At 48.0% G+C, this 12,396-nt stretch overlaps 1 protein-coding gene across 1 annotated transcript; it reads left to right on the forward strand.

The window, feature by feature from the left end:
• Positions 1-60: 60 nt before the first annotated feature.
• On the forward strand, positions 61-11,481 carry LOC136711143 (flotillin-1). The gene is made up of 13 exons (XM_066687191.1): positions 61-214; positions 2,967-3,028; positions 3,899-3,974; positions 4,208-4,298; positions 6,077-6,220; positions 6,367-6,486; positions 7,367-7,462; positions 7,733-7,885; positions 8,092-8,273; positions 8,432-8,477; positions 8,738-8,875; positions 8,991-9,155; positions 9,440-11,481. Exons 2-13 carry the CDS (start codon positions 2,986-2,988, stop codon positions 9,467-9,469), a joined length of 1,284 nt encoding a protein of 427 aa, XP_066543288.1. The 5' UTR covers positions 61-214; positions 2,967-2,985; the 3' UTR covers positions 9,470-11,481.
• The last annotated feature ends 915 nt before the right edge of the window (positions 11,482-12,396 follow it).

A 12,396-nucleotide genomic window follows, 5' to 3' on the forward strand; every position in this document is an offset into this window, starting at 1 on the left:
CCCCCGGACACACGTCCTCCGCGGCGGCAGGGGGCGCCACCGGCTCAGCGCGCCCCTCCGCCGGCGGCTGTGAGTGGGTGTGGGAGCTGTTTGTGTACCACTGGCAGTGCGGAGAAGAGAGGGGCAGGGTCTGGAGAAACCGGAGACGAGAAGACACACGAAATATTTACAACATCGGCACCATACTGACCCTTACGATCCTCGGCGGCTACCGGTGAGTGTCGGTGCGATCGCCGGGATGGGGCGCTTGTCCTGGGCGGAGTGGCGTGTGAGCCGCACGCTGGTAAACACGGCTGCGTCTCTGGACAGGGGCAGGAAAGCAGCTGAGCGGCCAGTCACGGCATGCAGTCCGTGTCCGTCCATGTTTGTGCTCGTCTTTAACGGTAACGCGTTCATTCATCCATGGCTGCAGCCCGAGTCGCCACAGCGGCGAATTGCGGATTAAACTGGGCTTCTTGTCGAGTGTCCGGCCTGCGTGTGAAGAGCGCGTTTCTGCGGAGCCTCAGGCGCGACCCTCGGTGTGATTCCTGTGTGCCTGTGCATCTGCCTCTTGAGGTTTTTATCTGGGGAAAGTGTCCCCTTTAAAACCAGGAACCGCGACTTCCCTCTTTCAACACAGGTGTGGGGGGGATAGGACCCGTTTGAAAGACAAAGCAAAGCGCCAATCTGAGACGTGTGAAACGGTCCCCCCGGTTCATTTCATGCGGGAATCATGAGATACTGCGATGATTGCCTCACAGCGGCGGTGCATTTCTAATTTCCCAATGCACTCTTGATTCAATCTCTTATCTGCTGGGATATGCACTTCCTGTCACACCGGATTTATTGCATGCATTGCTGCGCGCTGCAGGGCTGCACCGGGGCTTTGTGCCCTGACGCTCCTAAACACGAACTGTGTGCAAAATAATGGACAAAATGATTTCACTGACAACAGATAGGCGTGTCTGGCGTAATTTGTGCTTCATATTCTAGTTAAAATAATACAATAATAGTTTCTGTGCTAAACGATTGCCTTGCTTGAGTTAATTCCTTTATGCCCTCCTATAGCAGCAATACACAACACGCCCTATGGCAGCCTCAATACAAAGCTTGACACAAAACAGCCCCCCTGGCTAATTTAGTTACTGACTCCTTGCCCGGCTGTAATCTCTTACATGTGTAGTCTTTCCCATGTAGACACACAACACAGTCCGGCCGTCCCTGTTCCAGTGGGTCTACTCCTAATGATGATTCCTGCAGGTTATTGCCATGAGGCTAATGGAAAACATATTAATAATAATGTTTCGGCTCCAGTCCGGTCCTGTAAAGTAGTGCCGGGGTCTCCAGGCCTCGGCCATTTTTCCTGCTTGCCCTGGTCACATGCTTTGTTATCTCCATTCTAGGGCTGTAATGGAAGCTGCAGTTCCACATCTGAGGTTTCAGTGGTAAATTGCTTTTCTGGCATCTGGTTTTAGCGATACGGAAAATCTTGTTATGTTGCTGCATTTCCAGCAGCTTGCTCCTCTTCTGTGTTTATAGGTGGGCAGTTTTTAGCAAAGTAAGACCAACCGGCCTTTTCAAATCAAAACGTTGATTTTGGTAAAAGCGTTCTTCGCAGCCTCTTTATTAATCGAAACCAGAACTGCCCTAGTTCTGCTCGAGTGAGACCGCATCTGTGGACCACATTACAGTAGAGCACAGGCAAACAGGAAACGTGGTGGAGACAGAGAGAGAGGCTGCAGACAGACATTGTCTCTCTCTCTTTCTCTCCCAGAGACACAGACTGACTGCAGGTACTTTGAAATATGTAGGTCATGGTTAACATACAATCACCAAGATCCATGATTGTGTTTTCTGTGCTGTACATCTCTACTGTAAAGGCTGGCTGTGCAGTGTTTCCCATCATGCCTAACACTCCCTGCGCTTGGGGCCTCACATTCTTTCATTCTTTCGTTTTTTCCTTCTGTAAACCTAAGGATCTGAAAGGTCCAACGTCTCAAGAGAGAAATCATAAAACATTTTCATTGTTACCTGTATTCATTTTATGCTCATCATCCAAACCCTTCAATTGCATATCCCTGGAAGGCAGCCAGATTGGAAATGAATAAAGAGTTTTGCACAGATTTAAGTTAATAATCAATCCCACACATCATCTGAACACCACTCTGGAAATGGAGCGGCTAGTGTCCGTGCCACATTGTTAATTTTAAATAAATGCCGCCCTGTAGACCTTTAAGTGACAATACCGCTTTGTTTCCCTTCCTAAGAAATACTTCTTTGCAGATCTTTGAACAGACTGGTGTCCAGACTGGAAGCTGCGCACGATTCCAACGAGTGATTCCGATTCTAAGATCCCGTTCTCAGACCACACCTGATCTTAATTCTGATTGTCTGCAGAGTTGATTTCATGTTATTTTGTCCTCAATTAAATGCTGCTCTGCCCGCTTTAATAAGGCCCTGCAGATCTATTGAGTACAGAGTGATATGCTTGCCTAAGGTGGGAGAAAAAGCATAAACTTTCCCCAAATTCCCCCAGTGCCGGCACATTTGTAGACTTGGTGCTCTGTGGCCTCCGTGTTTCCTGACCCTGGGTAGTGGGTCGCATCCTGAAGAGCCGGCCCTTGCCTGGAATGTGCATCATGTGATCCACACACTTGTCCACATATGACAAGAATGTGTGCCAGTCTGCTAGTCACCTGCCTTATATGGTGCTGTGATGGATATATATGTATATTCATGTCTACAGAGGCCAGTATCAACAGAGGTATTGATGCAGCTCGATTATTCTTCACCATTGATCGAATGCGTTTGCGGCCTGGGCTTGTCATCCGCTCTCCTACAGCTGTGAAGGGCCCTGAAGTGTATTTCCATGCTGGCAAAATGTTGCTTTTAAGTCATTTTTCCCCTGATGGGAGGATTTCCCCTCATTGCAACACTAACTGTAATTCGGTGTTCTGCCTGAATGACTGTTTGTCTTTGTCTTCCAGGAACTGAAGACTTTGCAAGATGTTTTACACCTGCGGTCCCAATGAGGCGATGGTGGTGTCGGGTAAGGCAGCGCTCACTGTATAAACAGAGGTTATAAACTGAGGTTTTGGGAGGAAGACAACCCCCAGTCTTGGCCCTGACTCCCCCCCCGTCCCGAGCACAAGTGTCCAGCCGCACACGTACCTTCCCAGCATTCATTTCAGTTCACACAGTCATCACATAGACCTTAGTCTTGTTTATCTTTATTCCAGGAACAGGAATAACAAAACATAAAACTGTCACAAAGATCGTGAAATAGTATAAATAAGTAAAAGAAAGAAAGATAAAGGAAAAAAATTACAAATAATAAGCCTATATAAAGAAAAACCATAAACATCTCTTCTCTGAAGTAATCAATGTAAACCTACCCATAGATGGCGAGGTGGCAAGCCCGACAGTTTATTTATACAGATAATTCTAATAATCGTAAGAGTAGTTGTTTTAACATTCGTAATTAAAACAGTGCAAGAAAGTAAACATTACATTCTCAGTGATGTCACCTGATATCGGATTATTCATCTACCGAAACGTTGTGGGGATCTGGATGAGTGGCCAAAATAAACACTCTTTACCTTCTGCTGAATAAGTCTATGGGGTTGTCTGGAATAGGCCCTGGGGTGTCCTGTGCCTGTATTTAGTGTCTAGTTTGTGTTTGTTACTGAGTTTTGAGATTTAAAAAAGCATCCTTCTCCAGCGGCCCTGTAGTCAAGTCTCTCCCCAGCCTCCATTGAAACAGCGCTGTTTGGTAACTTCTTTAATTGGTATTTACCTTATTTGGTGCTGTTTTGTAACACTGTGTTATAATAGTGTTGTGCTGCCTTGTGGTGTTGAATTGTGTGTTTATATAGTGCTGTGTTTGCCGTGTTGTGACTCTGAGTCTTGTTCTTTGCAGGGTTCTGCCGCTCCCCTCCTATGATGATCGCGGGGGGGCGTGTGTTTGTGGTGCCCTGTATTCAACAGATCCAGAGGTAACCACTTTCTGCCCTCACCCCTCTCTCCTTCCTCCCCTCCCGCCCTCTCTATGACCACACAGGGTTATTCTAAGCAGGTGTCTGAGCCGTTTTCCATTGATTTGCGATGGGTTCTTCTTAAGAGTTTTGGGGAGTTTAGTTTTTGACGTACGCTGACAATGCCTGGGGGCTTCAGAACATCTCTTACTGCTTGTGATATATTATTGTAATAGACTGATTCTCTCCCCCAGGATCTCGCTCAACACATTGACTCTGAATGTGAAGAGTGATAAAGTGTACACGCGCCATGGCGTGCCCATCTCGGTGACTGGCATCGCTCAGGTAGTGTGCCCGGCTCCCAGCACTGTCTGTGTGCATGTGTCACTGTGTGTGCGCATATAATACACACACAACCCTTTTCCGTATACGTGCTACTTCTGTCATGTTGTGGTTCTGTTCAGTGGGCTGTGTTGTGATGGATGTGCTTGTGCCTGGTCACGTGCCAATGTAATGTAATACTCGAATACTGTGTGTGAGAGAGAGGGGAGAGAGATATCATGGCACTGTGTTTTGTTATTTAAGGTAACATGCATTGTTTCACAAACAAACAGAGAGACGGACAGAGAGTGAGTGTGGTTTGTCTCAGTTGCTCTTGCATGCCAGCCCTGTTTGCCTATTTCTCCCTTTGTATGAAACCTCCACTCTCTGTTCCCTCTCTGGTTAAAGACGCCCCCTCCCCCCGTCTCTCTCTGGCTCTCAATCTTTTTCTTTCTCGTCCCTCCCCTCCCCCCACCTCCTTCTCCCCTGATTGGCTGACATCCAGCTTATTTCCCTGAAGTGACCTCACAGCTCTCCCTCCCTCCCCCTGTCTCGGATGATTCTCTCCACTGTGGCCAGCTCTGGGATCATAACAGATTAAACGCTATTGATCAGAAGATTGTTGGAGACAATCTTGTAGATTTACAGCTGCAAGTGATAGTACCGTACACACTCCCTCAGTTGAATACTGTGTACTTGACAGCATGACTACATTGTGTTGTACGCTCCTGTATTCATCTGTTTGAGTTGTTTTATTCATGTGTAATAAACTAACCTTAAAAGAACAACAACTAAATGAATGAGAAACAAAATTATAATCTTAGAAATTCACATTGCCGGCTTCATCTTGGACTGTATTGTGTTTCAGTGGCTACTAAACTAATAGACTGAAGCATCCTCTGTGGCCTCCAAAAACATATTTTGGACACAGATACAAAAAAAAATCAGTTGTCATCTCTGTTTGTTGCTTGGTTTCTCTGTCAACATCTCTGTGTCAGTGCCTGGAAACGTACTCGTGCAGCTCTCTCCCCCCCCCCCTCTCTCTCTCCAGGATGTTTGGTGCAGCCCCCCAAAGCCAACCTTCAGCCACCCTTTCTGAATCTTTATTATATTTTAACAGTTTCTGAACATTTTCTATGACAAATCGCACATGTTATTTGGGGGAAAATAATAAAACAACAATTAAAGTTCATAAAAAGCTATGATTTGGGATATATTTAGTTTTCATCTGTGGTTCATTTTCAACTGCGGCCCCCCAATCCCATGCAACCTCTGGAAATTGGCCCTCCATGACTAGACATTGGGAACCCCTGACCTACAGTAACACTTTCTTACCCCCCCACTCTGTCTCATGTGTAAACGGGAATAAACAGCAGCGTTACTGATTTAACTAAAATGGCAACGAAAGTACATAGACTGTTTATAAAAATGGAATAACGATGACGCCTTTTCTGCTTCTCTCTCTTTGTCACGGCTGTGTCTCTCGTGTGTTGGGCTCTGTGTTTATCTGTCCATGCATAAACTCATACTGGGCTCTTGTAACATTAGTAGCTGTAGGAGGGCACATCAGCGCGTGGGTTAGAAAGCCTGAAAGCGCATCAAGTGTGTGTTTCTACTCAGGAAACCCACAGTGACTTCAATAGAGAGTGTGAGTGGCGAGCAGGGGGCGTATCTAGCCTCGGTAAATAAAACGCCGCAGGGTTTATAGACCTGAGGGTGTGCGGGGTGTGGGGGCGATCTCTCTGTCTCTCCCTCCTATAGAGTAACACCCCTCTCTCCCTCCGTTCCATGCTTTGTCCCAGGTGAAGATCCAGGGTCAGAATAAGGAGATGCTGGCCGCTGCATGCCAGATGTTCATGGGGAAGTCTGAGCAGGAGATCACCCACATCGCGCTGGAGACGCTGGAGGGGCACCAGAGGGCCATCATGGCGCACATGACGGTGGAGGTAAGAGGAGGGGCTGGTTCAGCACCGCGGTCACAGATCCTGGTATCCCTGACCGTGCTGTGCTGTCCTGCACGAGTCAGGGGCTGGACTGTACTGCACTCCGTCGTGTTTGACCAACTCCTCTGTCTGATCCCCGCCCCCGTCAGGAGATCTATAAGGATCGTAAGAAGTTCTCCGAGCAGGTGTTCAAGGTGGCGTCGTCCGACCTGGTGAACATGGGCATCAGTGTGGTCAGCTACACCCTGAAGGACGTGCACGATGACCAGGTCAGTCGCCGCACTGTTACACTGCACTGCACTACACCAAGAAAGCACGAGGAAAGCAAAGGGAGCGCTTTGATTAGGATCGTTTTGATTTGTGCTTAGTTTCCTGGTCTTTCCTCTGCCTTGCTGTCTGTGAAGGTATTGGTGTCTCTCTCTCTCCCGCTGCAGCGCCCATGATAAGGTGCTCCTGGAACCCCAGCAAAACAAAATGGACTATGCTTCCATACCGGGTTGCTCGAGTCACAATAAAGATGTGTTGATGGAAATGACGTTACTAGTAAGATAGATCAAATAAATGTTTCTTTCAGTCTCTCTCCCTCTCTCTCTCTCTCTCTCTCTGGGTTGCGATAAAAAAACAATCATGGCGGTTAGATGTCTAGTAATGCAGCTGTAATCGGTACATGTTTATTTTGTGTGCAGTGATCAATTCAGAAGCTCAGTTCTGTTGTCTGGGGATTCACGGAGCATCTTATTACAGGAGCGACTATGAGAGAGACATGGATACCTCCCAACGCAGTGCGACTCGGCACTCGTGTACAGCGACACAAACACAGCGAAATAAAACAATCAAAGCACACATCAAAATCATCCTCAGAGACGTGCTTCTTACAGTTTCCTTTCCTTTCCTCATGCATTTTCGCCTGTGTGTGCCATGAAGGGTGTTTCGCAATTATTAGTGGTAGTAGTAGTAGTATATGTCAATCCATTCAAATCGGATGGTAGCAGATACTAATGCACAATGTTTAACCAGCACTTGAAAAAGCACCTGCACCTGAAACAACCTCCCTCTTAGGACTCACGAGTGAAAGGGTTAAACACGGCCTGAGGAGTCTATAATGGGAAAGAGTTACAATCTCTCTGTCTCTCTCTCTCCCTCCCCCAGGACTATCTGCACTCTCTGGGGAAGGCCCGCACTGCGCAGGTGCAGAAGGACGCTCGTATCGGTGAGGCCCAGGCCAAGCGAGATGCCGTCATCAGGGTGAGTCTGTCCACCTGTCCCCCTGTCCCTCCCTTCTGTGCAAACCACTGTACACACAGCGCTGTAGTGGACAGCATTCCTGGCCTTCCTCTACCTCCTCCCTCCCTCTCTCTCTCTCTCTCTCTCTCTCTCTCTCTCTCTCTCTCTCTGGTCATCTCCCCTATTTCCCCATGCACACTTTCTCTCTCTCACACTGCCTCCCTTCCCCCACCCTCCCTCTCTCTCTCTCTCTCTCTCTCTCTCTCTCTCTCTCTCTCTGTGTGAGATCAGGAGGCCCACGCGATGCAGGAGAAGGTGTCGGCTCAGTACATCAACGAGATCGAGATGGCCAAGGCACAGAGGGACTTCGAGCTGAAGAAGGCCGCCTACGACGTGGAGGTCAACACCAAGCAGGCCGAGTCGGACTTGGCCTACCAGCTGCAGGTCCGGGCTACGCCTGTCCACACGCACACGCACAGATTGACACGCACGAACACGGATGAAGTCTCACACAGACGCACACACAGACTCGGGTTCACAGAGCCGATTCGGACACAAAAGCAGAATAACCGTTTGGTCGTTTTGATTGATTCTTCCAAATACTGAGAACTTCTCTCTCTCTCTCTCACTCTTTCACTCCCCACCCCCAGGTGGCGAAGACGAAGCAGCGCATCGAGGAGGAGAAGATGCAGGTGATGGTGGTGGAGCGCGCCCAGCAGATCCTGCTGCAGGAGCAGGAGATCACGCGGCGGGAGATGGAGCTGGATGCCAAGGTCAAGAAGCCAGCCGACGCGGAGAGATACAGGCTGGAGAGACTGGCCGAGGCAGAGCGGTGAGGGACAGAGACGGAGTGAGAGACCGAGGGAGGGAGGGACGGACAGACGGACGGACAGGCTGAGGGACGGAGACACTGAGACACAGAGGAATGTGGACTGCCCTCGCTGTACAATACATAAGTGATTACTGACACTGTATTCTCTCTCTCTCTAGTCTCCAGATGATCATGCAAGTAGAAGCTGAGGCCGAGTCCATCAGGGTGAGTGTCTTGCTATTTGCCTGTGTCTCTGTCTGATTGTCTGTCTATCTCTCTCTCTCTCATCTGTCTCTGTCTGCCCATTGCCATCCTTGTGATAACTCTGACTCCAGTCTATTGGCACAATCCTAATGACTCTCTCCCACATCCTTCCTCCTTCTCCTGCCCCCTCGTCTCTGTTTCTCTTCCTCTCCCGTTCTCCTCATCCTCGCTCTCCTCTCTCTCTTCCCTCTCCCCCTGGTCCTGCTCCTCTCCCCGCTCAGATTAAAGGCGAGGCGGAAGCATTCGCAGTGGAGGCCAAGGGCAGGGCTGACGCCGAGCAGATGGCCAAGAAAGCCGAGGCCTTCCAGCAGTACAAGGAGGGAGCCATGGTGGACATGCTGCTGGAGAAGCTGCCCCTGGTAAGAGAGAGGCAGGGGTGACTGGGGAGGGTTTAAAGGGTTCACATTGTGGGGTGTGCGTCCCGTCTGGGCCTGCCTTCCTGCGCCCTGATGCACCTCACTTTGTCTCCACCAGATGGCGGAGGAGATCAGCAGGCCCCTGTCCCAGGTCAAGAAGGTGACCATGGTGTCCAGTGGCAACGGGGAGGTGGGTGCCAGCAAACTGACCGGGGAGGTGCTGGACATCATGACCAGGCTGCCCGAGACCATCGAGAAGCTGACCGGAGTCAACATCACTCAGGTACCCCGACCTGTCTCTGTCTGTGTGTCTCTGTGTCTCTGTGTCTGTCTCTCTGTCTCTCTCTGTGTGTCTCTGTCTGTGTCTCTCTGTCTGTGTCTCTCTGTCTGTGTGTCTCTCTGTCTGTATGTCTCTGTGTCTCTGTGTGTCTCTCTTGTCTCGGTCTGTGTGTCTCTCTGTCTGTATGTCTCTGTGTCTCTGTGTGTCTCTCTTGTCTCGGTCTGTGTGTCTCTCTGTTTGTACACTTCCATGCATCCTCAGTCGTCTCCTTCATTTCTCCCCCCCAGGTCACTGGCAAGCCAACGCGAATGGGCTAAAGACCCGACCGGACCCCCTTCCTCTGACTCACCACTGCCTGTTGCCCTGATCCCCGTCCCCCCGTCTGTGTGTCCCTGTCGTGTGTTTCTGTGACCTCTGCTCCCTATCCGCATGTGCCCCGTCCGTTACTGTCAGGTCCGAAGTGCGTCTTACAAAGAAAAAGAAACAAAATCGCAATGAAGAAATGTAGTTCTGTAAACACAGGCACTGAACGGCATCACAATCCACTGCTCTCACGTACAGTTCCCCGACACCCGGACAGCTTTGAAGCCGCGTGCTTCAATTTGTAGTGATTTACTCCGGCCCCCGAACAAAACAAGGGGAGGCATTTCAGCGTTGCGCAGAGCAGCGGTCCGACACTAACATGCTTCCCCCGTCTACCTCCTGTTTTTGCGTATCAAGCAGGGAGTCTAAAACTGTAGTGTAGCCTGTATGTGTTCTTAAACTAATCCGATTACGGACACCATCAGTGAAGGTAATGGAGAGATCGACGGATACCTTCGCCATCAAATCCAAGTTGTAGGCGAAGGAGGATAATTGACGATCGGGAAAGGAAAGAAAGGAAGATGAGTAAACGAAAAACAGTGGGGAGTGAAGGACAGAAGTGGAGCTTACTCGATCTGTCCGTTTTACTCAAGGCTGCTAAAGTAAAGTTGTGAACGAGTGAACCAGGTCTGAGCAAGTTTCAGATGAGTTTCGAGTAGATCTGTCCCAGTACAGTAGGGGGTGTTGAGTTTATAAAAAGTATTTAATCGTAGTAAAGTGAGTTGATAACCTGAAGTGTTGTCGAAGCCTTCAGCCAGTGATGCGGCCGTCCGGACTAAGGGAACCACAATATTGAACCAAACGGATAAATAAACACATGATCTTGGTCGGAAGGTCCTGTTCTCGCCCGTGCCGCTGTGAAGATCCGGTGCTGGCTGTTAACACACTCCCTCTCTCACCTCGGTGCCTCTGCCTTGACGTTTCTGCTGCCACTCTCGTTTAACAGTGGAGAGATGTGAAGGTTGCCTGCTGTAAAAAAGCTTTTATATCCCGCCTTCCACCCCAACAGGTGTCTTGTTTCCGATTCTGCGTCCCAATCTTTTTTTTTTGTATTATCATCAATAACCTTAAAGGATAAGAAAAAATACGCATATTGTTTTGAGCGAGTGGTATTTTATATCAATTCTGAACTAGTGTGGGTGGGAAACACACTTTTCCTCCCTTAGTTGCCAATGTTTTATTTGTTTTTACCCAGAAGATGATTATTATTTTTTTTTATTTACTGTTTTTGGATCTCACTGAAAGGCGCGGGGGTTGGTTTAGAAATGCAAGGGGTTGTGAAAGGTTTCTATTTTTCCTTTTACTTTGTGTGGCATTAAGGCTGAAATTGGGACTTGACAGGAGTTAATTAATTTCCCAGTATGCAAGAAGACACATTAGATGCACTCAGCAATTCATGAAGGTAAAATATATTTTTAAATCTGCATCTGATTGCAATGTGTTCTTTAGTTTTTACGTTCTCGCTTTAGTGTTTGGTTGCATGTATCCGTGGACCAGCCGTTAACCGTTAGCCAAGGCCTGTCACTACAGCAGTCGCTTCATTGTTAAGACCTAAACAAACACGTCCTTATTGATTCGAGAGTCGTGGTCTCTCTCTAACGGCCGTTTCTCCACACTAGCTGCTGTGCAGAGTCTACACTGGGTCGGTTTCCGCGCTTGTTCATTTCGTGTAGTAACTGATGTGCAGGTGACTGTTAGTCACGTCTCTCCCCTCGCTCGTCTGGGGGTGCATCACCCGGCTGTGACATCTAGGTCACTTAACACTTTCTTGGTATCTTTTTTTTATTTTTATCGTATCATTTGTGTTTTAGAAAGTTGAACTTGCCAAAACGCCATGCACGCCTGTATGCTGCTGGCACTATTTAAGTCGCGGTTTAACACTTTTACTGACTGTAGTGAACTGCATTACGAAGAATGTTCAAATTGTATTGTGTAGAAATATATACTCCTGTTTCCTATACCATAATGTTGAGAGTCTGGGTCTTCTTTGTGTGTGTGTATGTGTGTATGTGTAGCCTACTGGGCAATTTCATGACACAATAGCATACTTCGGCCACTAGGCGGCTCTGTTACATCACTGCTTAATTGAATGTTCTCACACAGCCAATTAAGCGGCCAGCTGGGAAAAGCCGCAGCGCTACTTACAAAACTTCAAATGTATCAAAGGTTTACAAATAATACAATTTAACTTTGCTTTGTATATTTCTCTGCATGTTTTTATCATCGTTTTAAAACCAAAAGACAAACAATAAACCGCATTTTTTTATTATGAAATTATTAAATATTTGTACAAACATACAAAACAACTGTACAGTAATTTACAGAAAACAATATAAAAACAATGAACACACATGAAGCTTCATTAGCAGCAGTAATGACTCCCGCACTTACTGTAGACTCAAAGAAAGTATTTTAATTGCAACGGCTTGCTCTAGACTTAGATCACCTCTGGGATGCGCTGGACCGCCGAATCTTCCCCAAAATCCGACACACCGGTCACCCCACCACCTCATATTAAATTATACAAATATGAGGCACTTCTTTTCAAACTGTCTGTAAACTAAACACTTAAAGGTCACATTAATCAAACCCTGAGTTGAATTCGGGCTCAATTCGGTTACAGTCTGTATCCTATATTAAATAAATACATATTAAATTATAGTTTCAATGTCCATTCTCACAGGGCTTTGCAGTCCAGAGCGTCCTGTTGGGATTTTGCAATATCTGTCCAACACTTTCAAGGGATTTCCATATTAACAAAGACAGTGTTAACGTCCGAGTCCAGTCTGTCCTCTGCGCTCACTCTGCGCCGGGAAGGTCCCCACCACCTCCCCCGTCCGCGGGCTCTCGGGCAGAGGCTCCCCCGCCGCCTCGGCGACAC

The sequence above is a fragment of the Amia ocellicauda genome, chromosome 15, assembly GCF_036373705.1.
Source record: "Amia ocellicauda isolate fAmiCal2 chromosome 15, fAmiCal2.hap1, whole genome shotgun sequence".
Classification (NCBI taxonomy): Eukaryota; Metazoa; Chordata; class Actinopteri; order Amiiformes; family Amiidae; genus Amia; species Amia ocellicauda.